The 27,260-nt window shown below is 34.7% G+C and overlaps 2 protein-coding genes across 3 annotated transcripts in view; one reads left to right on the top strand and one right to left on the bottom strand.

The window, feature by feature from the left end:
* LOC146999061 (uncharacterized) overlaps positions 1–9,227 on the bottom strand; it is a 173,342-nt gene extending 164,115 nt beyond the window's left edge. The window contains exon 1 of the mRNA XM_085813837.1: positions 8,714–9,227. Coding sequence (XP_085669963.1) covers positions 8,714–8,983 — 270 coding nt within the window. The 5' untranslated portion in view covers positions 8,984–9,227. The remainder of the gene's footprint in view (positions 1–8,713) is intronic.
* Positions 1–27,260, top strand: part of LOC118185305 (dopamine D2-like receptor) — an 865,565-nt gene that overhangs the window by 84,469 nt on the left and 753,836 nt on the right. The gene's annotated exons all lie outside the window — the stretch shown is intronic.

Below are 27,260 nucleotides of genomic sequence, written 5' to 3'. Positions count from 1 at the left end.
AAACCATTAAAAGTATTATCCGAAGTATCGACAAAAGTAGACATGAAGTGGCTTTATCTAATTCTAAAAGCTTTCAGGTTGTAAAATTTCTGCAAGTCTGGTAGCAGTATAGCTGGATGAAACCATACTTTAATATACTACTTATAACAGTTCTACAAAGTTTAAAATAGTAATGACTCCTCTTCAAATTAGTTCGTATTTCACATGTGAGGCATTTGTTACCTAATAGTTAGTTTTATTTTGAAGCAACCATTCCTATCGCTCTCATTTTCACCCTACTCTTTCTTGCCAGAATGTGTTAGCGCGCGTATATTCAAATGAGGTAGAAAAAGGTTAGCATTTGAGGGAAGGTTTTGGAAGTTGAGAAATCTCTCTTAGTCTACAGAAGCTTACGGAAACACTCCAGGAGCTTACCACGGCTGTTGAAAGGCTGTCTCATCTTACCTTTTCGGATTGCCTAACGGAAAAATAAGGAAATCCTGTCCCAGCAAAAGAGCTTTAGTATACATCATAAAATTTGAAGTAGCATAGTGAGCAACTCGTAGAGATCTCTATCCAATCAGAGCTGCTCTTATTCCAGAAGCGAGTGGATCAAGTGACTGTTCGCCTAGACGATTTAACGAAGTCAATGCCTTGAAGAATGAAGCGGAATAAGAGCGACAACAAACCAATCCTAAAGTGTTTACTGCAATTGATCCTAAACTGCGGTTGTTTAGGTCACGTACTAAAAAACTGCAGAACACCCCAAGGAACGAGAGCTAAGACCTCTCCCAAAAAGAAATAGGGAATCTAATTAGTGGCCATCGTACGTGGCGGAGGTTGCCAAATATAGAGAAGCCCCATTTTAAAGCGCTTCGGATTTCTGCGAGCGTGTTCAGCCTGCCTGAAGGCCACGTTGCTATCTTTCAATTACTAGCGATTAGATTTCTATGGCCTTGAAGGTTTCTAAACGTTAGGCTTGTTTACGCCACGGTTTCCGGGTCAGAGCCTGCCTGCGAGTTAAGTAATTGGTGAAAAGCCGTTAAAATAATTTAATCCTATTCCTTTTTAAGTTATTTGCTACGTTTTGAGTTAAGCCAAAAGTGTTGGCTTTCATAAGTAAGATTCCACGACAGTAAGCACGACGGTGCCATCTGAGAATATTATTGAGGTAAAAAAGGGTTCCTTACACCCTTTTTCTGGACCTTTGTCATACTTAAGATTTAAAGATAATTTCTTACACAGTCTGTTAACGTCACATTAGTTTATGCTCGCTAAGGTAGAAAGAAGTTAGTACTTAAGGGAAGAGATTTTGAAGGGGAATTCAGGAGAGCGTGATCTGCCTGAAGGTCACGTTGGTATCGTTGATTTACTAACGATTACGTTTTTGTGGCATTGAGAGTTTCGAGTCATTAGACTTGTTTATACCACGTTTTACGACTCAGAGCCTGATTGCACATTAAGTAACTATTAAGGAGACGTTATACGAAGATCGCATTTGCATGTATTAATGCATATCATGCCATCCATTGCATCTAGGATTTTGCCAATATTCTCTAGCCACACAGCCTACTGATAGCGAAAACTGCGGAATAATGCAAGACCAAATAACACTTTGAAAGCCACTGATATTCAGTCCTCACGTTAGTTGCTCTAAATTATGTGAATGCAATTATTCATGCGGCTAGTAACAAATTAGTCAATTGCAATACAGTTATAAATATATTTGCATCAAGGAGTTTCAAAACTGCAGTCAGAGGGAAATTCGGATCAGAATGTCCCAGGAATCAAATAATTTATTTGGCCCAATATTCAAAGATACTGGTTTGTGTTTTACTGTGAACTCAATATTACATTTATGGTTCTACTCTACAACGAAGCGATCAATATTTGTCACGATTTTAAACCAAAAACATGCATGGTTGCAAACTCTTGATATGCTTGAATCGCAGTAATTTTTTATACTCGCTAACACGACAGATAACTTAAGATTAAAACCTTAATATTTTCTACATCCTTCTGGGAAGAAAAGAATGTATTGTAATTGCGAAAAATTTCGGGTATCATATTTCACCGAAAATATCCATTTTGAACCCTCTCCAGTCCATTTAGACGATAGTTTCGCGTAACATTTGTACATACGAGACAGAATAAAAGACTACTTTTTCAAAAAAAGGGCTCTAAAATGGGTTCAGAAGAGATAGTTACGAAAAAATGCGAGACACATACGTACGTCTGTAGGTACGTATGTATCTCGCATAGCTCAAAAACCTGAAGCAAATGAAGTGCAGCAAAATATTTATATATTTTATTAGGGCCTCAAAGAAAGTTGTGGTTTCCGCATCAGATATTTTGAATAAATAATATGCACAGTTTGTGAAATACTATAACGCACGGAATCTTGAACTTGAATTTGTATCCTACGAGGCGTATTCGAAAACTAAGTACCGTTTTGAAAAAAAAAAAAAAAAAAAAAAAAAAGTAAAAAAAAAAATTTCGAATCCAGTTTTATTTTTACATGAAAATACATGTCTTAAACTATTTTTCAACATAGTTTCCGCTAATGATCAAACACTTGTCATAGCGGGTGACCAGTTTTTGTATACCATCGTCAAAGAAACTTCCCGCCAGTTTCGATAACCACGACTCCACAGCATTTTTCGTGTCGTCGTCAGATCCAAAGCGCTTGCCATCAAGCTCGCGCTTCATGTGCAGGAACAAGTGATAGTCGGACGGCACCGAGTCCGGGCTGTACGGCGGGTGATCGAACTGCTCCCAATGAAGCTGTCGAATTAACGATTGAGTGACATCAGCAGTATGGGGCCGAGCATTGTCATGGAGCAACACAATTCCTTTACTGAGCATTCCTCTTCGTTTGTTTTGAATGGCACGCCTTAGTTTTGTTAAAGTCTCACAATATCGTGCCGCATTAATGGTTTCATCTCTGGGAAGAAATTCAGTAAGCAAAACGCCTTTCCTATCCCAGAAGACAGTGCACATGATTTTTTGTGATGACATTGTCTCTTTGAACTTTTGTTTTTTCGGAGAATGAGTGTGTCTCCACTCCATCGATTGTTGTTTCGATTCTGGTGTGAAATGACACACCCAAGTTTCATCACCTGTCACAATTTGGTTTAAAAGGTTTTCTCCCTCATCACTGTACCGCGTGAGAAATGTCAGGGCACTACCAAGTCGCTTTGTTTTGTGAACATCAGTGAGCATTTTGGGAACCCATCGGGAACACAGTTTGCGATAATTCAAGCGGTCAGACACAATTTCGAACAAAACAGTACATGAAATTTGTGAAAATGTCTCTGAAAGAGTTGTCATTGTGAAGCGTCTGTTCTCATGAATTGCTTCATCAACTTTCCTTACCAAATCATCGGTGACAACAGAAGGCCGACCACTCCGAGCCTCGGCGTGGACATTTGTTCGACCTGCATTAAACATTCTTACCCACTTTCTCACCATTCCATCACTTATCGCGTACTCACCGTAAACGTCTGTCACTTGAAGATAAATTTCGGCCGGTTTAACATTCCTCGCGTTCAAAAATTTAATCACAGCACGAATTTAATCACGGCACACAGTCAGGGGGAGAACTAATTGTCTTAAACATTTTGAATGTGCACAGCAAACTGAAAACGCAACATAGAGCAACCAAAATGGCGACAATTGAAAGTCAGTGAAAAAGAAAGACTAGTGCGCATGCGCGGGACGCCTACCACAGCGCTGCGACGGCGCTAGAATGAAACGGTACTTAGTTTCCGAATACGCTACTTACTAATAAGTACGGCTCTCTGTATGGTTAAATTAGTCACTAAAATAAATAATTCGTTACATTGAATTCTGTTCTTTAAATTTCTGTTACTAAAATCTGTCTTATAACAAAATTCTAGCTTGAATCAGAATTCTGTATTGTTTAACTGAAAATAAATATCTGGTTATTAAAGATCCTGAGATTTGTAGGAAGTTAGGAGAATTAATAATATTTTTCTTTGTGCAGTAATGAATTATCGCAAAATAGTTTTAAATAGAGCAAGTCTTTAGAATTTCCGATACACAGTCTCCCGCGCTGGTGATAAAAGTGTTCTTTCTGTACAACGTTGAAATTGCTCGCTTTGAAATTTTTGAGTTTGTTAATAAAAAATTCGTTAAAGTTGTGTAAAATAGTAAATCGATAAAAAAACAATGTCCAAATTTCAAATTTGGTCTTCCACATTCTTATATTCGTAGGAGGATTACGTCATTCGAAATTCGATGGCTCTATGTATCGTTGTTTTATCATAATGCGAGAAATATGCATACATTTATGGAGATTTTTCATTATTTAGTTTCTTTCAATATAACACAGGGCGATAATACTTTGTGGGAATAATTTGAAATGTGATTCGCCGTTTGTAGTGAATCGACGCAAAGATCGCAAAACAAAAACACAAGTCCTTCAGGGACAAAGCCCCTTTGTACTAATAAATATTAAAATAATACAGGGAATTTCATTAAATAATAACATGATTATTGTTACACTTCAATGTCATATGCCAGTTAAATGAATTGTTCTATATTTATTAATTTTCTTAACTGAATTCTGATCAATCCATTCCGAGTTTATTGAACAAAGTGTTGAGAGTAACAACTAGCACATCTAAGATATTTAAAGCACTATTTTCTTTATATGCTGTTGACATATTCAGACTTTCAACGAATATAGTTAAATTTTTGCTGTAGGCCATTTATACATTTAAGGGGTGTTGGAAACCCAAAATCTTCAAAAAATTGTGATTTCGGATTTTTGCATTTTCAAATTCTCTACACTTTTATCTTTCTAAAAATACCATTCTTTAATCCCTATGAAAATTAGAACTGTAAAAAAATCTAGTTTTAATATGTCATCGACTGCTTTGATCAATGAGCATTTTTGCATAAAAACGCGTTTTTCTCCAAACGTGATTTTTTTATCTCAATTGGCAGTACAGCAATTTTAGTAACTGCTCGTTTATAAATACCATTTTTGGTTTTGACAGAGACAACTCGCACAAGGTTGTCCTTCCCATAAAACACATCTACAATTCTCCCTAACAACCATTTACAGGTAGGAAGATTTTCTTCCTTGATCACTACCATATCCCCTATTTTAATATTTTGTTTAGCAATCATCCATTTATTTCTTTGAATCAAAGTGCTCAAGTAATTATTAGTCCAGTTCTTCCATATATTTTGTACCATTTTTGTAGTTTTTTGCCATAAACTAAGTCTGTTATTATCTACTTCTGTTAAATTGGGTTCAATTATTGAATTGATCGGTCGACCTATAAGGAAATGACCAGGGGTCAAAACATTTAAATCATCAATATTAGAAGTTAACGGTGTAAGAGGGCGAGAATTTAAGATTCCCTCTACTTGAACTGTTACTGTCAAAAATTCTTCGTAGGTTAATACTGAATTTCCTACTGTTCGTGTAAAATGAAATTTAAAGGATTTTACTCCTGCTTCAGATAGACCATTAAAATTTGGTGCTCTTGGGGGTATAAACTTCCATTGTATACCTTCCTCGGCTAGAAAATTAGCTAAAGTTCCATTCTGCTTTAGAAAAATACTCATTATTTTTTTTATTTCTGTATTTGCACTAACAAAGTTTTTTGCATTGTCACTAAATATTTTTTTTGGTTTACCTCGTCGGGCAAAGAACCTCTTCAGACAAGCAATGAATGCTTCTGTGGTTAAGTCATTGACAATCTCTAGATGAATTGCTTTTGTCACCATACAAACAAAAATACAAACATATATCTTATGATAGTTACCCTTGCGTTGCCCTTTGTACTTTATCAAAAATGGGCCGCAGTAATCAATAGCACAACAATTAAATGTAAAGTTAATATTAATTCTCTCTTTAGGTAATTCTCCCATTAGTTGTTGAGAAATTATTGGTTTTGCCTTAAAGCAAATTATGCAGCTTTGGACTATCTTTCTAGCTATATTCCTGCCATTAATGGGCCAATAAATTTGTCTAATAGAATTTAATAGTGATTGTGGACCATTATGAAAATCCTTTTCATGAAAATAAATAAATATAAGTTCAGTTAACTTATTCTTGGCAGGCAAAAAAATGGGATGTCTTTGACTATAACTTAAATTAGAATTCTTTATCCTACCACCTACCCTTAACAGACCTTTTTCATCTAAGAAGGGATCAAAATATTTTAACTTACTCCTTGATGTTATCTGTAGACCTTTCTGCAACAAAGAAATTTCTTCTGCAAAATACCTACCTTGGACATATTTAAGGAGTGTATTCCTTGACAGCTCCATTTCATCTATACTAATACTACCTGTTCGTTTCTCACTTGTGTTCCTACAGTTGTAGATAAATCTGAAAAGTAAACTAAGAATTCGTATTAGTTTCAAGAAATCATTAGTTATTTTTAGGAAGTCATCAAAGAATGAATCAGTTTTTAAAGTCAACAAGGCAGTCGTAACTGGTTTCAGTTCTGAAATATAAAGCTCATCACTAAGTCCATTTCTATCTTGAAAATTGTCCTTGTTTAAAAAATCAGGACCTTTCCACCACAGCTTGTTAGATCCAAGAGTTGTAGCATCTGATCCTCTGGAAATGATGTCGGCTGGGTTCATTTCTGAAGAAACATGTCCCCACTGATAGATGGAAAAAAGTTCCTCTTGAATCATTCCACCTTTACATAATATGTCGTTCAATGAACAACCGTTAGTAGTTTTGGCACTCGCGTCGAACACAACGCGTTGTTTTACTATCAGGTTTCAGCACGCCATGATGAGGAAGAAAATATCCTCCTTCAGTTTCAGAATAGTCTTCCATCCTCTCCATATGATTTAATGATTCATATTCCCTTAAAAATGAAACATAAAGTTCTTTCATTACAGAATCACTCGACAAACGTTTCCACAACTGATTCAGTCTTTTTTCAGCGATTTCCTTTGAATCCCCTAATTGTATGTTTTCACCAATATCTGGCTTGAACGGCATTTTAACCACATATCTTCCATCCGCATGCCGGTAAAATGAGTTTTTAAAAAGTTCGTTGCAATAATTTAATTCAGAATTAACTGTAGATTTAGTTTCATTTACTTCTTCAACTTCCCAGAATGACTTTACTAAGTTATTTAACGAATTAATCTCTGTTGACAAAAAACAATAATTTAAGTCATAATTTTTTACATTTGGAATTCTAATGCTTCCAGAAACTAAAAAGCCGAAGCAGCTGTTTTGAAGAAGTAACTCATTATCTTTTAAACGTATTTTATCTGTTTTTAAAAATTCAAAAAATAATTCCGCACCTAATAATAAATCTACCTTTTTTGCCTTGAAAAATTCACCATCAGCTAACTTTATTCCTTTCGGAATATTTAATTTCGAAATATCAATAGATTTCGATGGTGTCATGTCAGTTATTTTGGGAACAACTAATAACTCTATTTCCCATTCATTTTCCTTTTCTAAGTTCGATAAACGCGTCTTTATTTGCGATTTAACATTCAAAGTAGTGTTGCCTATTCCACTAACTGGAATAAATGCTCGTTCTTTTTTTATTCCTAATGAGTTCATAACACCTACAGTACAAATATTACAAGTCGAAGCTGAATCAAGCACGGCTCTAAAAGGAATTCGTTCATCGTAAACATCGCGAAGATAAACAATTGCTGTATTTATTAACACAAATTTAGATTTATTTGCAGCTGCCATCAAAGTTGTGTGGGGGGGAGAGGAGCAGTCCTCTTTCCTATTCACTGACGAAAAGTTCAAGGTCAATTCATTTTCTTTCGATGATTCATTTTGTTTTTCGTCAATTTTATGTAACAGCGAATGATGTGTGTCTTTCTTACAGACATAACAATTGAGTTTAGCCTTACACTGCGATAATACGTGTGATGGAGAAAGGCATTTAATGCATAATTTATATTCTTTAACAAAATCATACCGCTCAGAAACAGAAATACTCTTAAATTTCGAACAATGATAAATTGGGTGTGGTTCTTTACACATAATACACTTTCGAAAAGGGTTTGTTTTAGTTACCAACGATTTTGAATTTCTAGAGCGACTTAATTGATTAGATACTTTAGTAGCATAGCTCTGCTTAGGAAAACTAACTTTGTTTATTTCTTCAAGAATGCGAATTCTTTCTTCTAGAAATTCTAAAAATTCATCAAGTTTGGGAATTTCATTTGATTTTACGTTTAGTTCAAATGCTTTTCTAGATTCTCTATCTAATTTATGCAATAAAATATTTAATATCAAAACATCAGATAAATTATTTCTATCAAATTCTAATACACTTAAAGATCTCAAACATCTTTTAACATTATCTACCAGTGATCTCAACTGAGAAGGTGAGTCATTTATTTTTTCAAATTTCAACAAATTATTGATAAAGGCATCAACTACTGCTCTTTTGTTTTCATATCTGCTTTCAAGTGCAGAAAATAGCGACTCAAATGTATCCTGACATGATTCTAACATTTTTGCTTCACCTTTAAGTGATGCTTTCAAATAAAACAGTTTCTCAGTATCATTTAAATTATTATTATTACCAATCATAGACATAAATTGCACTTTAAAATTTTTAAAATCTTCATATTTACCATAAAATTGAGGAAGAGGTAAATCAGGCAGTTTAAAATTTGATTTAGAAACAGTTTTGGTTTCAAATTTATCTTTATTATTTGTTTCACAATTAGAAAGAAAAATTCTAAATCTTACTTCGAACTCTTTGATGCTTTCTTCCAATTCTTGTGTAATGCTTAGATTATCCTTCAAGTCAATTTCCTCTGGCAAATTGGTATATTCCACTATGAGTTGTTTAACCCGAGATTTTAATTCCAACAAAGAATCCAATTTAGTCTTCATAATAACATCATGGTTGAGTTTATTCTCCTCCAATTTATACTCATCAAGGAATTTTATCAAAGCTCCGAGTTTCGTTTTCACTACGCCGCGTTGGCGATTCAATGAAACAATATTAGTAGCCATTTTCTTCTCCGGCTAACGTGAGACCAAACTGTTCTTGCCGAAGATAGCTCGAACTTATTTAATGATACTTAACTTCAGTAAGTGGACTGTAATATTAACAATAACAATTTTATTTTAACAAAAACAACATTATTGAATACTAGCACACGCATGTGCTTATAGTTTACCTATGTAACTTAGCTAAAGAGCGAGCAACCATATGCTCTTACATCAAGTCAGAAATCATTCATACTAATAAAGCAAAAACGAAATAACTTTAGGGTTACACTAAAGCCAAACTCTGCTTGGCGTAAAACAATGCTGCCAAACAATACTCTTTCAGACACCGAACACTCGATGTACCTTTTCTCAGGAACTACTGCTTACAGGTATCTAAATTTTTTATGGCTTATTTATTAGGTTTCCTAATATTTACTGAAATGAGCTTTTTGTGATAAACTCAGAATAAAAAATTTTAATTTTTTTTTTTTTTTTTTTTTTTTGTGAGAAAAGTTTGTGTGAGCTAAATTTTACTATGCCTGACAAAATATTCTGTAAATTACTCTAAAATTCAAAATGTTTTAAAAGCTCATTTCAGTATAATCAGATAGGTATACTTTAATTACACAAAAATTTCAAGCGTGTATCTACAGCAGGTTTTGAGAGAAGGTACATCGAAAATGGCCAATTTAACATTGTCGGTATAGGGGTTTCTGATACCCTTAACCATCTATTTTGTTATAATTCTTAAAAGTTTCCTTTAAGAATGTAAATAAAACACTACTTGCTTTGCGGCTGAATCTACACCGTCTGTTACGTGGGCTTTGAATTTAGATTCATCTCAGAAAAATATTTAATTTGAACCGAGATTAACTAAATTGGTGTTTCTATCTTCTTAAATGTTTCTCTTTTAAGAAATCGAAATTAAATTATCATATAGGACAAACCTTTTGCAACAAATACATACTAACCACTTTATTCTGCTCCGAGTTACTTTCATTTTCTAGTTCTTCAAATAGCTACTAAACGAGAGGCCAAAAAACAAATTTATACAAAATTAGATCCAAACTGAGTTATTATTCTTTACAGAACACATGATTTTTTTGTTGGATAGATAACGTAAACCCGTGAGTCATTAACATTTACAAATGAATAACAGGCGCACTCATTTAAGCGGAATTCTCACTCAGTGAGTCGAGAATTGAGGAATTCGGATAGCTGCATTAGCCAATCTCCGATGCGTGTCCAATCAGATTTGTGCTTCGTTAGTTGAACAATGACGTCAGTAGCCTTTCGACATTTCCTAAGGACATCCATTCAGCAAAGAAGCCTTTATCATTCAGTGGAAGAGTGAGTGAGATTATTGTTTGCTAGAAGAGTTCGAAATGTTTTTCTTTCGAAAACTTGTGCTGCATTTCTAACAAATAATTTTTATTTTTAATAGCAATTAAAAGCTTGTTGTTTCCAGTATGATAGGTACTTATATTAGGAACTTCAAGAAAGAAAATATATTGATATGATAATGCTAAGAATAGAAAATAGATTTAACCCGCGGGAAAGCGCGTGGGGTGTATCATACCCCAACCCTACATAAAAGTAGAATATTCCTAACTTGTGAAGTTGAAATTCTGCGCTGATTTCAGTAGCTGAGTTTCTAGTTGTGGTTGACGTTCAGAACAGCTTTTTCTTTGCCTGTGTCTTTCAGAAAAAGATTTATCGGTATTTTGATGGAACTGGGGTATAACACACCCCACGTGCCTGTCCGCGTAAGTGTTTTTCTGACTGAATATTTAGTTTAGAAATTTATTTATAGAGTGTAACAGTAAATATTTCTACTCGCAAGTGATTTTAAAGTACTTGACATTAAATTCTTAAAAATTTCTAACCGCATTATAGTAAAAAGAATGACTTCCTATGACTTGGAGATACAACGTCTGTAGATTTATTAGAAATATTTGAAAGTGATGAAGATTGCAATTCGGAAACTAAAGATGAAACTAGGAATATTTTCTACACTGTTTTGGTTTCGAAAAAGATAAAACATTAATTCCTGATGTTCCTAAAAGAGGAAAAACCGTTTTTATGCTTTCAGCATTATATAACGATCATACTATAGATGATACTATTGGAGAAAATAAAAATTCAGGAATTATATGTTTTCATAATATGACTAAAGGAGCAGTCGACATGGGGGATGAAATGTCAGCCAATTATTCAATTGCCAGAATAACGAGGAGGTGGCCAATGGTAATTTTCTTTCCTTCATTGAATGTTGCTGTAATAAATACTTGAATTATATTACATTCAACTGCTAATCCACCACCCAGAAACAGAAGTCTGTTCTTGAAGGACTTAGCATTACAATTAATGAAAAAAAGTATTGAACAAAGATCAGAGATTAATACTTTACCAAGAAACTGACGTACTGCATGCAAAACGAAGGCAGAAGTTTCGACGAAGAATTAAAACGAATACATGAAATTCGAAACAACTAAGTATGAAAGATGCGATAAATTTTTTGTCCTCGCACGAAGGACAGAAGAACGTGAATGCAATGTTTAAAATGTGAAGATATTCTGTGCCAAGAACACATGAATGTATTTCGTTCAAAGTGTGAAGAAATAAAATAACCATTGTATATTAGAGATGCAATGAAACTTAGAGGCATGATGTTTATTTTTTTATTATTTTCATTTATCTTTATTTTAACTCTAAGATTATTTTGGAAATTAATGTTTTGAAACCCAATTATTATTCACGTATTTATAATACACGAGAAAAAGAAAAAAAGTGAAACTAAATGAAACTATTTTTATCCTATTTTAAATATTGGGGTGTGTGATACCCCACGCGCCACTCTAGTAAATTTTCTTGGTGCGACTTCCACCGTGTTAAATAACAATTTTTAGAAATTGTATTAATTTTTTTTCAGAATTTAACAAAGTGATTTTTACATAAAGAATTTTTTTTTTTTTTTTAAATTACTCCTTTATAAGGGGAAATCTTTGACAAATTCTTGATCAGTTCTTTCGTTTATTCTTATGAGATGCAGATAGGTATAAAATCCATGCCTGATGTTCACACACGTTTATTAAATCTGTTATAAGGAAGGTTTTTTCAAAATTACCTTTCAAAAGAGGTAATTTTTGAAAAAAAATATTTATCACATCTTTCGTTTATTCTTATAAAATGCAGAAATGAGCTAAATGTTCACATACGTTTCATTACTCATGCTTAGTGTTCACACGCGTAATGCAAATAAGAATTAATGCTTAATGTTCACTTACATAATATAATTAAGAATTCATGCTTAATGTTCACACACATAATATAATTAAGAATTCATGCCTAATGTTCACACACATAAAGTAATTAATAATTTATGCTTAATGTTCACACAAGTAATGTAATTAAGAATTCCTACTTTATGTTCACATGCGTTTATTAAATCCCTGGCTCATTCAGAGATTAATCAAGATCACCATGAATTACATCAGTTCGCTGCACTGATCAAATGAATCCCAGTTACCAATTAATGTTCAACCGAAAACTTGTAGTGAATTGCACAGTATAAATGCATTCTGCTACTCCAGCGATCCCAATAAAATTCTTTCTCTTGTCAAAACTCGAATACTTTCAAAGTTCGAATTGAAAATTTGACTGCTTACGTTTCACGCACTTTGTTAAATTTTCTTAAAATATACTGTTGGTATTACTCCTTATTTAAAAACAGATTTTTATTTTTTATTTATTATTATTAGTCCAAAGGGGCTTTGTCCCCGAAGGACTATTGTTTTCGTTTTGCGATTTTGCGTTGAATCACTATAAATGTCCGTTTCATTTTCCAAACTGTTGCCACCAAATGTTAGAGTCCAGCATTATGTTTGAAGAAATTAAATAATGAAAAATCGGCAAAAACGTATGTATATTTCTCGCATTGTGATAAAACAGCGGTACATAGAGCCATCGAACTTTCAATCACTTAATCCTCCTACGAATATGGGCATGTGGAAGACAAATTTGAAATTTGGAATTTTTTTTTATTATCGATTTCATATTTTGTAAAACTTCAACGAATTTTTGAATAACAAACTTAACGATTAAGAAATAATTTAAACAACGTAGCGTTAAGAGAAGACACACGGATATTCACCATATTCTATATCTCCCTATTGCCAGTCCACGAGACTTGATTTCTTCGGGAACTCAAAAAGGTTACAAAGAAGCTATGCGTTTTCATACAAGCTTGGAAATATTCGGAGTTTTATAGCACTTGTGAGGTGATATCATCATGTATTTTAGGTAAAACATAATTATTGCGATAGAAGCATTCAAAAGATGTCAACACAGATAACAGATAAATTTAATACACAAAGTAATACAGAGTGCATGTAAATATAATGTGCAGAGTGTTTCAGCAGATCGGTTACAAATTTTCAGGAAAACTAAAGTACACCTAGACGATGGAAAATCACATAGCAATGCCTGGTCGAAAAGGATTTCCTGGCGCGGCAGTGATAACCCAAAACGCAAGAAATTAAGAACATGAACAGGCTGAGGCAACATGTCCATTGTGCTTAGTAGAGCAGAAATCAAGGAATAAGAACAAAAATAGACAACGCTCGCCATAAAAGAAGGTGTTCGAAATTAGAACCTTGCTCTTGATGAAGGCTTCACTTCTCCGTCACAAGGAAATGTGATGTCCTGGAAAAGACCGTGCATATCCCAGACTTCCCCAGCAGTTGCCACGATTCGTGCAACAAGTTCCTCAGCACTTCCAAAGAGTTTTTTGTACACCAGTGTCTTGAAGCCCCCCCCCACCCAGAGTAAGAAGTCGATGAAAATAACGTCTGGCGATCTTGCTAGACAATGCAGAGAACTACCCCTGCAGATCGCATGTTGAGGATACGTTTCAAACGTAATCTCGAACACCTTTGTTGATGACCATCGTCTGTTTTCGTTCTTACTTTTTGGTTTCCACTGCACTAAGCATAATAAATATATATTCTTACTCTGTTCATGTCCTTCCTTTCTTTTGTTTTGTGTCGTCACTACTGCACTAACCCGCGAGAAGGCGCGTGGGGGTAACCCAACCCTACATAAAAGTGGAATATTCCTAACTTGTGAAACTAAAATTCTGTGCTGCTTTCAGTAGCTGAGCTTCTAGTTGTTGTTGACTTTCAGAACGGCATTTTCTTTGCCTGTGTGTTTCAGAAAAAGATTTATCGGTATTTTGTTGGAACTGGGGTATGACATACCCCACGCGCCTGTCCGTGTAAGTGTTTTTCTGACTGAATGTTTAGTTCAGAAATTTATTTCTAGAGTGTAACAGTTAATATTTCTACTCGCAAGTGATTTTAAAGTACTTGACATTAAATTCTTAAAAATTTCTAACTGCATTATGGTAAAAAGAATGAGTCCCTATGAACTGGAGATTCAACGCATGCGTGATTTATTAGAAATATTTGAAAGCGATGAAGATTGCATTTCGGAAAGTGAAGATGAAACTAAGAATATTTTCTACAATGTTTTGGTTTCTAAAAAGATAAAACATTAATTCCTGATGTTCCTAAAAAAGGAAAAACTGTTCTTATGCTTTATATAACGATCATTATAACATTATATAACGATCATACTATAGATGATACTATTGGAGAAAATAAAACGTTAATAATTATATGTTTTAATAATATGACCAATGTAGCAGTGGATATGGGGGATGAAATGTCAGCCATTTATTCAATTGCCAGAATAATGAGAAGGTGCCAATGGTAATTTTCTTTCCTGCACTGAATGTTGCTGTAATAAATGCTTGAATTATATTACATTCAACTGCTAATCCACCAACAAGAAACATAAGTCTGTTTTTGAAGGACTTAGCATTACAATTAATGAAAAAAAGTATTGAACAAAGATCAGAGATTAATACTTTTCCAAGAAATTGACGTACTGCATGCAAAACAAAAGCAGAAGTTTCGATGAAGAATTAAAACGAATACATGAAATTAGAAACAACTAAGTATGAAAGATGTGTTAAATTTTTTGCCCTCGCGCGAAGGACAGAAGAACGTGAATGCAATGTTTAAAATGTGAAAACATTCTGTGCCAAGAACACATGAATGTATTTCGTTCAAAGTGTGAAGAAATAAAAAAAGCATGGTGTATTAGATATGCAATGAAACTTAGAGACATGATGTTTATTATTTTCATTTATCTTAATTTTAACTCTAAGATTATTTCGAAAATTAATTTTTTGAAACCCAATTATTATTCACTTATTTATAATACACGAGAACAAAAAAAAAAAAAAACAGTTTTAAAACTAAATAATACTATTTTTATTGTATTTTAAATATTGGGGTATGTGATACCCCACGCGCCCGTTCTAATAACTTTTCTTGGTGCGCCTTCCGCCGGGCTAAGAAAGCGTTTCCGACCATTCATTGTTATGTGTTTTACATCGTCTAGGTTTACTGTAGTACCTGTCCTCAAAATTTGTAACGGATTTGCTGAAACACCCTGCATATCCAAACGGTACGTTTGCTCTAAACATATACGTTCTCAATTATTCTTTCTTTGGGATAAATATGGTTTAAATTGCCTGGCAAATGTTTTGACACCGATATAATTAATAACAATCTACTCGGCAGTTCAGATTTTACAAATTACTTCCCAAATCCCCATACGGTAAAAGAAAATGCTTTCTAAAGGAATTTAAATAATAATAATATATAATATTTAGTAATTATTATATATATAATATTTAATAATTTCTAATAAATATTATATATATAATATTTAATAATTTCTAAAGAAAATGCTTCTTTCTTTTCTAAACTAAAAAACGTTCCTACTATCATGATTCAAAAATTAATTTTCCTGAAAGCAGTTGTTGCAGAATTCCAAATACTTCATTACAACACACAAAGACATTTAACACTATTTTGATATAGTAACAGGACAAGCAAAAATTAACTCATCGCTTAAATTCATTAAATTAAAAAAAAAAAAAAAAAACCTCGATAGAATTCGCAATTGTTATGTAAATTAAACTTAACAGGCAGCGTATGCAAACTTTTGGTATTCACTAAAATAAGCTTTCTTAAAATTCCAAAATTGAGGATTATGCTGAAACTCTTCTAACAGAACACTTTTTTGTCCCCTTTTGGCAAATCATAAAAATTTTCTTTAAATCTATTAAAATCTTTTGAGCAAAACTGTCTCTCAAAACAGTTGTAAACTCATATGATTAAAAAACATTTATTAAAATTTTTGTTGTTTACTGTAACTCATTATTTATTATTAAATAGAAGAACATGAAAATAACAGATAAAAGTCGTATTAATGAGGCAATTAAGAAACACTAAAGCACATTTGTTAATATTATAATTATATTATTTTGGGTAGAAAAGCACATTTTCTGCTAATCACTGGATTTAAATTATTGGAATATTAAATTGTTGAATGCGCTTTTGAAAGTCATTACTAAATTTAATTATTTATTTCGTAGAATCAGATTCATAATTAAATTACATTTTTATTAAAATTCATTATTATTAATTTGATAAAATGTTTCAGTGCAAGTGAATTTTAGCTAACAATGTCTGACAGCTTAATACCCCTTAATACTGATAGAGATCGGCTCAATATACATGTATTTTAAAATTTTTGTGAAATTAAAGTATCAGAAGACAGATATGAGTAACATGCGTAAACATGCATGAATTAAGATAAGTTTCATTGCATGCAAGTGCAACGCTAGACATTTTATTTAAAACTGCTTGACTTTATGCTATAATAACTACATTGTTTATTGGATAAGATGGAAAATTAAATTATAAAAATATAAAATTTCCTGTAGCGTATAAAATGTGATTCTGTAGAAGACAAAAAAAAATTCTCGAACTTAGCAAACATCTTTCAAATAATATTAATCATTCAAAGGCCAAAACACTTGAGATTTCCTTTCATGTAAACGATCATAACAGCCCGGAATGCCGAGATTGCGATTTTGTTTACTTCCCTTTCTCCTAATGTATGCAGTAGCATGTGCAGTTCCCCCAAATGCATTGTATTAGTTTTTTGCAGAGAGTTTCTCCTATTAGGCTAATGGAAACTTCTTTGTTAGGAAGCAGGAAGGATTTCATTTGAAATCGTCACAGCTCTTTGGGCATTAACGGACAGGAATGAGAGGAAACGGACGGGGTGGGAGCGGGCATTTTGGTATTTTAAGCATACAGGTTAGCGAAGGCTCCGGTTTTCTAAAAGTGACGTCATTTAAGTGTGAGTTATGAAAACAAGAACTTTGCAAAATATAATTTAAACAGTTTTTGCTACAGAATATATTTTTTAAATTATGCTTTTCGGAAACAAGCATTGGAATCTCATTTGCATATGCCAGAAATAAACTATTCCAATGTTGATATGATTTTCTATTTTAGAATCGCAATTCATTTGACATTTGCTGAAATTTGCATTCTAGAGCAATCCACTGCATATAACACGTAAATAAAAGTGTATTGTTTCATAAGCGCCATGCTATAAGGAATTTAGTTTGTAGAATAATAGAAAAATTATATATTTTCAGCTATTACATACAAACTCCGTTACTAATTCTTGAATTTTCTTCTAAATCTTTCTTGTTATATAACTCCTTGACAGCATATCTTGTTATTCACTACCATTATACTTGTGATATGATGATTTAAGAAAATTTCAAACATGAAGATGAAATCGAAAAAAAACAAATAACGTGTCTTACAGATTTCTGCAAATTTTTTTTTTTTTAATAATGCTTAATATTTTATATTTATTTTTTCGTTTTTTATCCATTTTATGGAAGAAAATAATTTTTTAAACACTTTATAATTAAAAAAAAAAGTCTAAAACTTCTTGGCCTCGAAAAAAATTCTATGATGAGATTTCAATGGTGAAAGAGCTTATCACCATATTTAAATTAACTTTCGTCATTCTTATCACGCTGTTTTGAATCACAAAAGCTCCATTATGAAGAAATTGACAAAGTGATGTGTTTTTATTTAACTACTTCAGAAGAGAGTTCATTTAGAAATCAAATTAGCAGTTTTGTTTAGGAAAATAATCTATGCTTTACATGGTAAGGACCCTTAGTAACTGACCACGAGATTAAAGCAAGAATATGATATTCGCGACAAATGTTTTCCATCACAATAACACTTCAAAACGCCAAAAAAAAGCTTTCAAACAACACAAAATATTTCAAATTACAAATAAGTTTGAATTTTCAATGTGAATAATTTCCTACTTGTTAAATCAAAGAAACTTCCAGAGTTTTTATAATTTCAGCTAACGCTGAACCAAAGTTAAATATTGCGTAGCTATAAAATTGAATAATTTAAACAGAATAAAATATGCATTACTTAAATGCATAATATTAGATTTCATTATTTCATTTACACTGGTTATCATAAATTAAGGAAAAACACAAAAATAGCGATAACTCCCTCAAAAATAAGCCAAACCGTGTAAAATTTGAATATGTTCCCAAGTAAGAGTATCTGAGTAAAACAGCAATATGCAAATTAGTGGCGCTGCACTCGGAATACGTCATCTGCGAGGAGAATAGAGCAAGCCCACATATTTCACTGTGATAGTGACATCAGAAATCCAATTCGTAACAATGACCTCCAGGCATCAATTGCGTACAGAACTACGATGCAGAGCTACTGGGAGACTAGAGGCAGGATAAAGTCAAACAGAAGTGGCCAGATGGCTAAATGTGAATCTTTCTGTGGTTCATAGACTTTGGAGGCAATTTCAAATCACAGATTCGGCACCTAGGAGGTTCAGCCAAGGACGGCCAATTGCTACGACGAGCGCCGATGACCGATATTTGACATTATGTGCACGCACGAATAGAACCGCTACTCCGACTCTTCTTAGATCCTTCCTTGCTGCAGCTACCGGAAGGTTGGTGTCAACGTCAACTGTGTGTAGAAGGCTTCACGAAGGTGGTCTGTATGCGAGGCGAACAACCATTTGCATGCTGCTCACGTCACCCCACAGGAGGAACCGTTTACAGTGGGCACGACAACAAGTCCACTGGACGCCTGAGCAATGGAGGGCTATTCTCTTTACGGATGAGTCCAGGTTTAGTCTAGAACGCGATAGTAGGCATTGTTGATATGGATACTTATGTGCGCTCATGTGCCGGGGTAATAGGTGATGCTTTCCTGTTACAGAACGATAACGCAAGACAACACAGGGCTCGCATCATATATGATTATCTTCAAATGGAAACAATTATGCGCATGGAGTGGCCAGCTCGATCCTCGGACTTGAATCCTATCGAGCACGTTTGGGATGCTTTAGAGTGACCTCTAGCTGCTCTCAATCCGCCCCCTCAGACCCTTGCTGCGCTTGCAACTGCTTTGCAAGAGCAATGATTCTCGCTTCCTATGGAACTGATAGACCGCATAATTGAAAGCATCACGCATCGCTGTATTGCTTCTAGAGGCAACCATATTCCCTATTGAAGGTACTTTTCCTATAGCAAATTGACACCTTCGATTTGTTCATTCTATACATGTGCTAATTTCTATACTACCATAATTGTCTGGTAATTTATTTTTATGTTATTTGATACCTTACTATATGTTGTATATTGTGGGTAAGTTTCATAAAATTCTACATGCAACTTTTTCAGTAATCGTGATTTTTCCTTAATTTATGATAACCAGTGTATATTGCGGAAGACCCCCCCCCAATATTTATAACATATAAAATTAGCCAAGCTTGGTGTTTGGGATCATTTTAGTCAGAACTAGCGATTTCGAGGGAAACCAGGTACAGGTTTCTTTTTATTAGAAACCAAGAAATCTGCAACGAGTAAATGCACGGTTGCATTTACACTCAACAGGAGAAAGTAGTGCCATCTGTCGGCATCACCAGTAACGAAATTTGAAAAATTAAGTTAATAAATCTATGCTGATTTTATGTTTTACTTTGTCGCGTTTGTCTTCTATCTTGATTTGTAATATATTTCATGGATATAGGATATCATATATCGCTCATATTCAACAATATTTTTAAGCACGAAGAGTTTCGTAATGGATTTACTGCATGTAGAACCGATGATAACCTGAGAAAATTTAATTTCAGAAAAGACATACATTACAATTCTGGAAAGTTTCATAAAATTACTCGTACAACTCTTCTCAATGTAACAGAACACAATCAGTAGTTGCCACTTTAAATTGCTAAGAATGTTAAAAACAAGGCAATATAAAAGCCTGAAATGCATGATTTTCAGTATTCTCAGCATTTTGAGATAAACTCTAAACTTAGCTTTCAACGAAGCTAAACTTATGTTCTCTGCGCTCTTATATAAAACGCTCATCCAAAAAGTTAATACCGTTTGGGTATTAAAAAAACTAGCGTTTTGTTTTCATTTGTATTTTATTATAGGAAAAATCTACACATCTTAAACAATTTTTCGGCATATTTACTCACCATGCGAATTAAGGTATGTGTCAAATCTTGGCAATAATTGCAACTTTCCCTGTTCATAGAATTCAGCCGCCTGCGACCTGAACCATTTCTGGACTTTTACCTTGATGTCATGATTACTTGCAAAGTACTGGCTGTGGATTCCTCTTCCTTGCAGATTTCTTGGCTCCTGGTAAACCTGTACTTGTTTTCCCTCGAAATCCATAGCTTTGGCTAAATTGAATGGCGTTGCTTTGCTAGATCCGTACTATAAGGAAGGTGACAGAATTATTCTCAGCTAAATGAATTAAACAACGTCGTCATTACGCGTGTGGTGTGCGATCGGGTGTTTTCCCTCGAAATCCATAGCTTTGGCTAAATTGAATGGCGTTGCTTTGCTAGATCCGTACTATAAGGAAGGTGACAGAATTATTCTCAGCTAAATGAATCAAACAACGTCGTCATTACGCGTGTGGTGTGCGATCGGGTGTTTTCCCTCGAAATCCATAGCTTTGGCTAAATTGAATGGCGTTGCTTTGCTAGATCCGTACTATAAGGAAGGTGACAGAATTATTCTCAGCTAAATGAATCAAACAACGTCGTCATTACGCGTGTGGTGTGCGATCGGGTGTTTTCCCTCGAAATCCATAGCTTTGGCTAAATTGAATGGCGTTGCTTTGCTAGATCCGTACTATAAGGAAGGTGACAGAATTATTCTCAGCTAAATGAATCAAACAACGTCGTCATTACGCGTGTGGTGTGCGATCGGGTGTTTTCCCTCGAAATCCATAGCTTTGGCTAAATTGAATGGCGTTGCTTTGCTAGATCCGTACTATAAGGAAGGTGACAGAATTATTCTCAGCTAAATGAATCAAACAACGTCGTCATTACGCGTGTGGTGTGCGATCGGGTGTTTTCCCTCGAAATCCATAGCTTTGGCTAAATTGAATGGCGTTGCTTTGCTAGATCCGTACTATAAGGAAGGTGACAGAATTATTCTCAGCTAAATGAATCAAACAACGTCGTCATTACGCGTGTGGTGTGCGATCGGGTGTTTTCCCTCGAAATCCATAGCTTTGGCTAAATTGAATGGCGTTGCTTTGCTAGATCCGTACTATAAGGAAGGTGACAGAATTATTCTCAGCTAAATGAATCAAACAACGTCGTCATTACGCGTGTGGTGTGCGATCGGGTGTTTTCCCTCGAAATCCATAGCTTTGGCTAAATTGAATGGCGTTGCTTTGCTAGATCCGTACTATAAGGAAGGTGACAGAATTATTCTCAGCTAAATGAATCAAACAACGTCGTCATTACGCGTGTGGTGTGCGATCGGGTGTTTTCCCTCGAAATCCATAGCTTTGGCTAAATTGAATGGCGTTGCTTTGCTAGATCCGTACTATAAGGAAGGTGACAGAATTATTCTCAGCTAAATGAATCAAACAACGTCGTCATTACGCGTGTGGTGTGCGATCGGGTGTTTTCCCTCGAAATCCATAGCTTTGGCTAAATTGAATGGCGTTGCTTTGCTAGATCCGTACTATAAGGAAGGTGACAGAATTATTCTCAGCTAAATGAATCAAACAACGTCGTCATTACGCGTGTGGTGTGCGATCGGGTGTTTTCCCTCGAAATCCATAGCTTTGGCTAAATTGAATGGCGTTGCTTTGCTAGATCCGTACTATAAGGAAGGTGACAGAATTATTCTCAGCTAAATGAATCAAACAACGTCGTCATTACGCGTGTGGTGTGCGATCGGGTGTTTTCCCTCGAAATCCATAGCTTTGGCTAAATTGAATGGCGTTGCTTTGCTAGATCCGTACTATAAGGAAGGTGACAGAATTATTCTCAGCTAAATGAATCAAACAACGTCGTCATTACGCGTGTGGTGTGCGATCGGGTGTTTTCCCTCGAAATCCATAGCTTTGGCTAAATTGAATGGCGTTGCTTTGCTAGATCCGTACTATAAGGAAGGTGACAGAATTATTCTCAGCTAAATGAATCAAACAACGTCGTCATTACGCGTGTGGTGTGCGATCGGGTGTTTTCCCTCGAAATCCATAGCTTTGGCTAAATTGAATGGCGTTGCTTTGCTAGATCCGTACTATAAGGAAGGTGACAGAATTATTCTCAGCTAAATGAATCAAACAACGTCGTCATTACGCGTGTGGTGTGCGATCGGGTGTTTTCCCTCGAAATCCATAGCTTTGGCTAAATTGAATGGCGTTGCTTTGCTAGATCCGTACTATAAGGAAGGTGACAGAATTATTCTCAGCTAAATGAATCAAACAACGTCGTCATTACGCGTGTGGTGTGCGATCGGGTGTTTTCCCTCGAAATCCATAGCTTTGGCTAAATTGAATGGCGTTGCTTTGCTAGATCCGTACTATAAGGAAGGTGACAGAATTATTCTCAGCTAAATGAATCAAACAACGTCGTCATTACGCGTGTGGTGTGCGATCGGGTGTTTTCCCTCGAAATCCATAGCTTTGGCTAAATTGAATGGCGTTGCTTTGCTAGATCCGTACTATAAGGAAGGTGACAGAATTATTCTCAGCTAAATGAATCAAACAACGTCGTCATTACGCGTGTGGTGTGCGATCGGGTGTTTTCCCTCGAAATCCATAGCTTTGGCTAAATTGAATGGCGTTGCTTTGCTAGATCCGTACTATAAGGAAGGTGACAGAATTATTCTCAGCTAAATGAATCAAACAACGTCGTCATTACGCGTGTGGTGTGCGATCGGGTGTTTTCCCTCGAAATCCATAGCTTTGGCTAAATTGAATGGCGTTGCTTTGCTAGATCCGTACTATAAGGAAGGTGACAGAATTATTCTCAGCTAAATGAATCAAACAACGTCGTCATTACGCGTGTGGTGTGCGATCGGGTGTTTTCCCTCGAAATCCATAGCTTTGGCTAAATTGAATGGCGTTGCTTTGCTAGATCCGTACTATAAGGAAGGTGACAGAATTATTCTCAGCTAAATGAATCAAACAACGTCGTCATTACGCGTGTGGTGTGCGATCGGGTGTTTTCCCTCGAAATCCATAGCTTTGGCTAAATTGAATGGCGTTGCTTTGCTAGATCCGTACTATAAGGAAGGTGACAGAATTATTCTCAGCTAAATGAATCAAACAACGTCGTCATTACGCGTGTGGTGTGCGATCGGGTGTTTTCCCTCGAAATCCATAGCTTTGGCTAAATTGAATGGCGTTGCTTTGCTAGATCCGTACTATAAGGAAGGTGACAGAATTATTCTCAGCTAAATGAATCAAACAACGTCGTCATTACGCGTGTGGTGTGCGATCGGGTGTTTTCCCTCGAAATCCATAGCTTTGGCTAAATTGAATGGCGTTGCTTTGCTAGATCCGTACTATAAGGAAGGTGACAGAATTATTCTCAGCTAAATGAATTAAACAACGTCGTCATTACGCGTGTGGTGTGCGATCGGGTGTTTTCCCTCGAAATCCATAGCTTTGGCTAAATTGAATGGCGTTGCTTTGCTAGATCCGTACTATAAGGAAGGTGACAGAATTATTCTCAGCTAAATGAATCAAACAACGTCGTCATTACGCGTGTGGTGTGCGATCGGGTGTTGTCATTCACGAACGCAATACCAGAAGTCAGTAGTCCACGTCTTTTGCTCTCTGTCGCTCGCTCTAACTTCAGTATTTCTTACGGTAAGGCGAAGTGTTGATTGTTGTGCCTTGCTTCAACCAGTACATTAACAAAATTCCTTCATAGTCTCAAAGCTCTGCCTACATGATTTTCCTTGAAGAAAGGCATGGCTTTGCTTTCTTGAATTTCAGAGAACCAGCATGTCCAATTACAGTGACTGTCGTTTCGTTTTAGGTATAAGGTAGCAAATTCATGTTTCATCAACTGTAACAATCCTTTTCAAAAAAACATTTCCTTCTATCACGTAACACTGTAAAACCTCTAAATCTACTCCCACGCGTTTCCATTTTTGAACGCCCGTTAGTGTTTATTAAATATCCTCAAAATATTTTCAGAAGGAAAGAAAATTTGACGTCTACTTTTTATGCGAAATACATCTTGATTTATATGAGGTGATTCGGAAACGACTTCAGTGTTCAGCAAAGTATGACCTGTCCCTATGTTATTAAAAGACACTTTCTGAAATTTTCTGTTCCCGTTGTTTTAATAAATATGGAAAAAGGAAAGTTCCGTTCGAATTATGTTGATATTCGAAAAGAATACATGAGTTTCGTGTTTTACGTTTTAGAGTTAACATTCAAAATGACATTTTAGCTACTGCACTTTGGAATTAATCCAAAAACAAAAGAATTGGTTCGTAAAGCTTGGTTGTCAAAGAAGTTTTTGTATCTTACGAAAAAAGACTTTTTTCCCTGCAAGAAAACTGATGCAGTTTAATCATTTAATTAAAACGAAGAAGGCGTTCCTTTTAAACGCTTTTTTTTCATTATTTTGTCGCAATGAAACAAGTAAAGAATTTGAGATTAATTTACAGACAAAGAATGTTACTCACTTCGAATATTGTGAGACCAAACCTTTGCTTAAATACAACTTGGCATTCTTACAAAAAAGTCTTACACATGCAGTGTAAAAGGCTTTAAAATTATACAATATTAGAAAGCTATTTTTGTATTTTTTAAAGACTTCTGAGTTTCTCCTGAATAAATAAGCAAGATAATAAAAATGAACAATTGAATCGGAAGATGTAGAAGGGGACTATGTAACAAATGTCATATTTTACAGGAGTAGAAAGTCAAAAGACATTTAAACCACTGAAGAACATGGACCCTAGTTACATCGATATACATCTTGATTTATATGAGGTGACTATGTAACAAATGTCATATTTTACAGGAGTAGAAAGTCAAAAGACATTTAAACCACTGAAGAACATGGACCCTAGTTACATCGATATCGTAATTTTATGTTTTTGACTTTTGACATTCTAGTGAGACATGTGATAGTTTTTTGATTGCTCCTGTGAAATTTGACTTTTGTCACATAGCACCCTTTTACATCTTTTGATTCAGTTTTTCCTCTAAGTGGTAACGAATTTTATTATAAAACTTAGCGGGCTGCGACCAAACCAAATTTGTAAGTTCTGGGTACACCTGAGGAGAAAATGTATAAAAACATTGCAGTATGAATGAAAACAGTTCATTTTTCCAAGCAACAACCAATTCGTAAACAACTTTTGTTGCCAAACCAAAAAAATTTAATGCAAAGTAATATAACAACTTACCCTCAATATCAATAAACGAATTAGCGTGGCACAACCATATCGTATCAGTTATCCTAACCTGAAACTAAAATGTTGCCAATAGCAGCTATTTATTTAAAATGTTGATATTAGCGAAATATTTTCGACATACAATGACGTCTCATGTAATCGCGTGCTTTCTTCGACGTCAGAATATGAACATATATAATAATACTAGAAAGCCCGGCGGTCATAAGAAATGTCCTCTGATCTAGATATTATAAATTGTAATTTAAATCATTTGTGCAAAGCTGTCTGCTAATTCAAACTGAATTGCCCAGGGCAGACGGCAAGGACGTCCCGTTGCTTATTGTCCCTTCTACTTGCTTAATTGCTTAAAGTAATGAAGGAAACCACTGGAGGTAGATTTTTTAATAGCCACCGCTAGCTCAGTAAATAAAGGTGATTTAAATAATAAAATTTTAATTCACATGTCAAAGATGTATTTGTACACAACATTTCTTGTGTAGATCTTTCCATCATTTTTACTTCCTTGTACGAAGTAAAAAGGAAGTATTGTAATGGAGAAAAGTTTCAGGCAGCATATTTCAACGAAAATATCCATTTTGACCGCTATCGAATGCAATTTAACGATGTTTTTGCGTGATATCTGTACGTAAGGAGAGAATAAAATACTCGTTTCCTTCAAAAAAATTATAACACTGCTTTAAAATGAATTCTGAAGAGAATTTTTCGTGGCGTCTGTACGAACGTATGTACGTACGTATCTCGCATAACTCAAAAACGAGTAGCCTCAGAACGTTCAAATTTTGTATATAGGACTGCTATAACAGGTAGATGTGCACCTCGTATTTTGGTTGCAATCGGCCGCACCAAACGTATATAAATATATTTATATATATATCCCCTCTATTACCCGGGTCAGTGATCTCAGTTTCTTTACTCTTATATGTTTGTAAATTGTACATTATTTGCTTTAAAAATGATTGAATTATGTTGTTTTTATCTTACGGTTAAGGATTTTATGCCTTTAGTAAATCTGTGTGCAATATGTTTTGAATTATCAGCAATTTTAAAGTTGTTTAATTGCCACTAAGCCTGTTTTTAATGGCGGCCATTGATGTTTACATTCGAAACAGGAGACTAGTGGAATTGTTGCCAATCTAGAGTAACTTAGCTTCGCAACAACAAAGATAACGCATTCATTTAATATTGCCAATTAAATCATGCTTAATTCTTTCTGGAATTTTTTCGAGGAAATAAGCGTTTGAGATTTACTTCGTAATTTTTAATTAAGATATTTTGAGTTTTTATGTATTTTTGCCTTCTCGCGAAGTGAGAACAGAATTAATTAAATGAGAAATACTCAATCGTCTGTGAAAAACTGTTTCTGTTTTGCTTTGTTTGCTTAATTTCTTTTATACATAGTTCTAGCTTTATTATAGTATTTGAATAGAACATGTGGCAACGATTAGGTAATTCTTTAAATGATATACATTTTGTGCATTCTGAGTTATAATATGAACGAAATATAATACTGTTAAGTAAACCTAACGCCAGAGTGTCGCTATGGTAAACAAAGTGAATTTTAAAGAATGCATTTATTCTATTGTGGTT

The sequence above is a fragment of the Stegodyphus dumicola genome, chromosome 1, assembly GCF_044657685.1.
Source record: "Stegodyphus dumicola isolate Sdum_Otavi_A_Nest chromosome 1, ASM4465768v1".
Lineage (NCBI taxonomy): Eukaryota > Metazoa > Arthropoda > Arachnida > Araneae > Eresidae > Stegodyphus > Stegodyphus dumicola.
The sequence above is the reverse complement of the archived record's forward strand: the minus strand, read 5'-3'. Positions and strand labels throughout refer to the sequence as shown.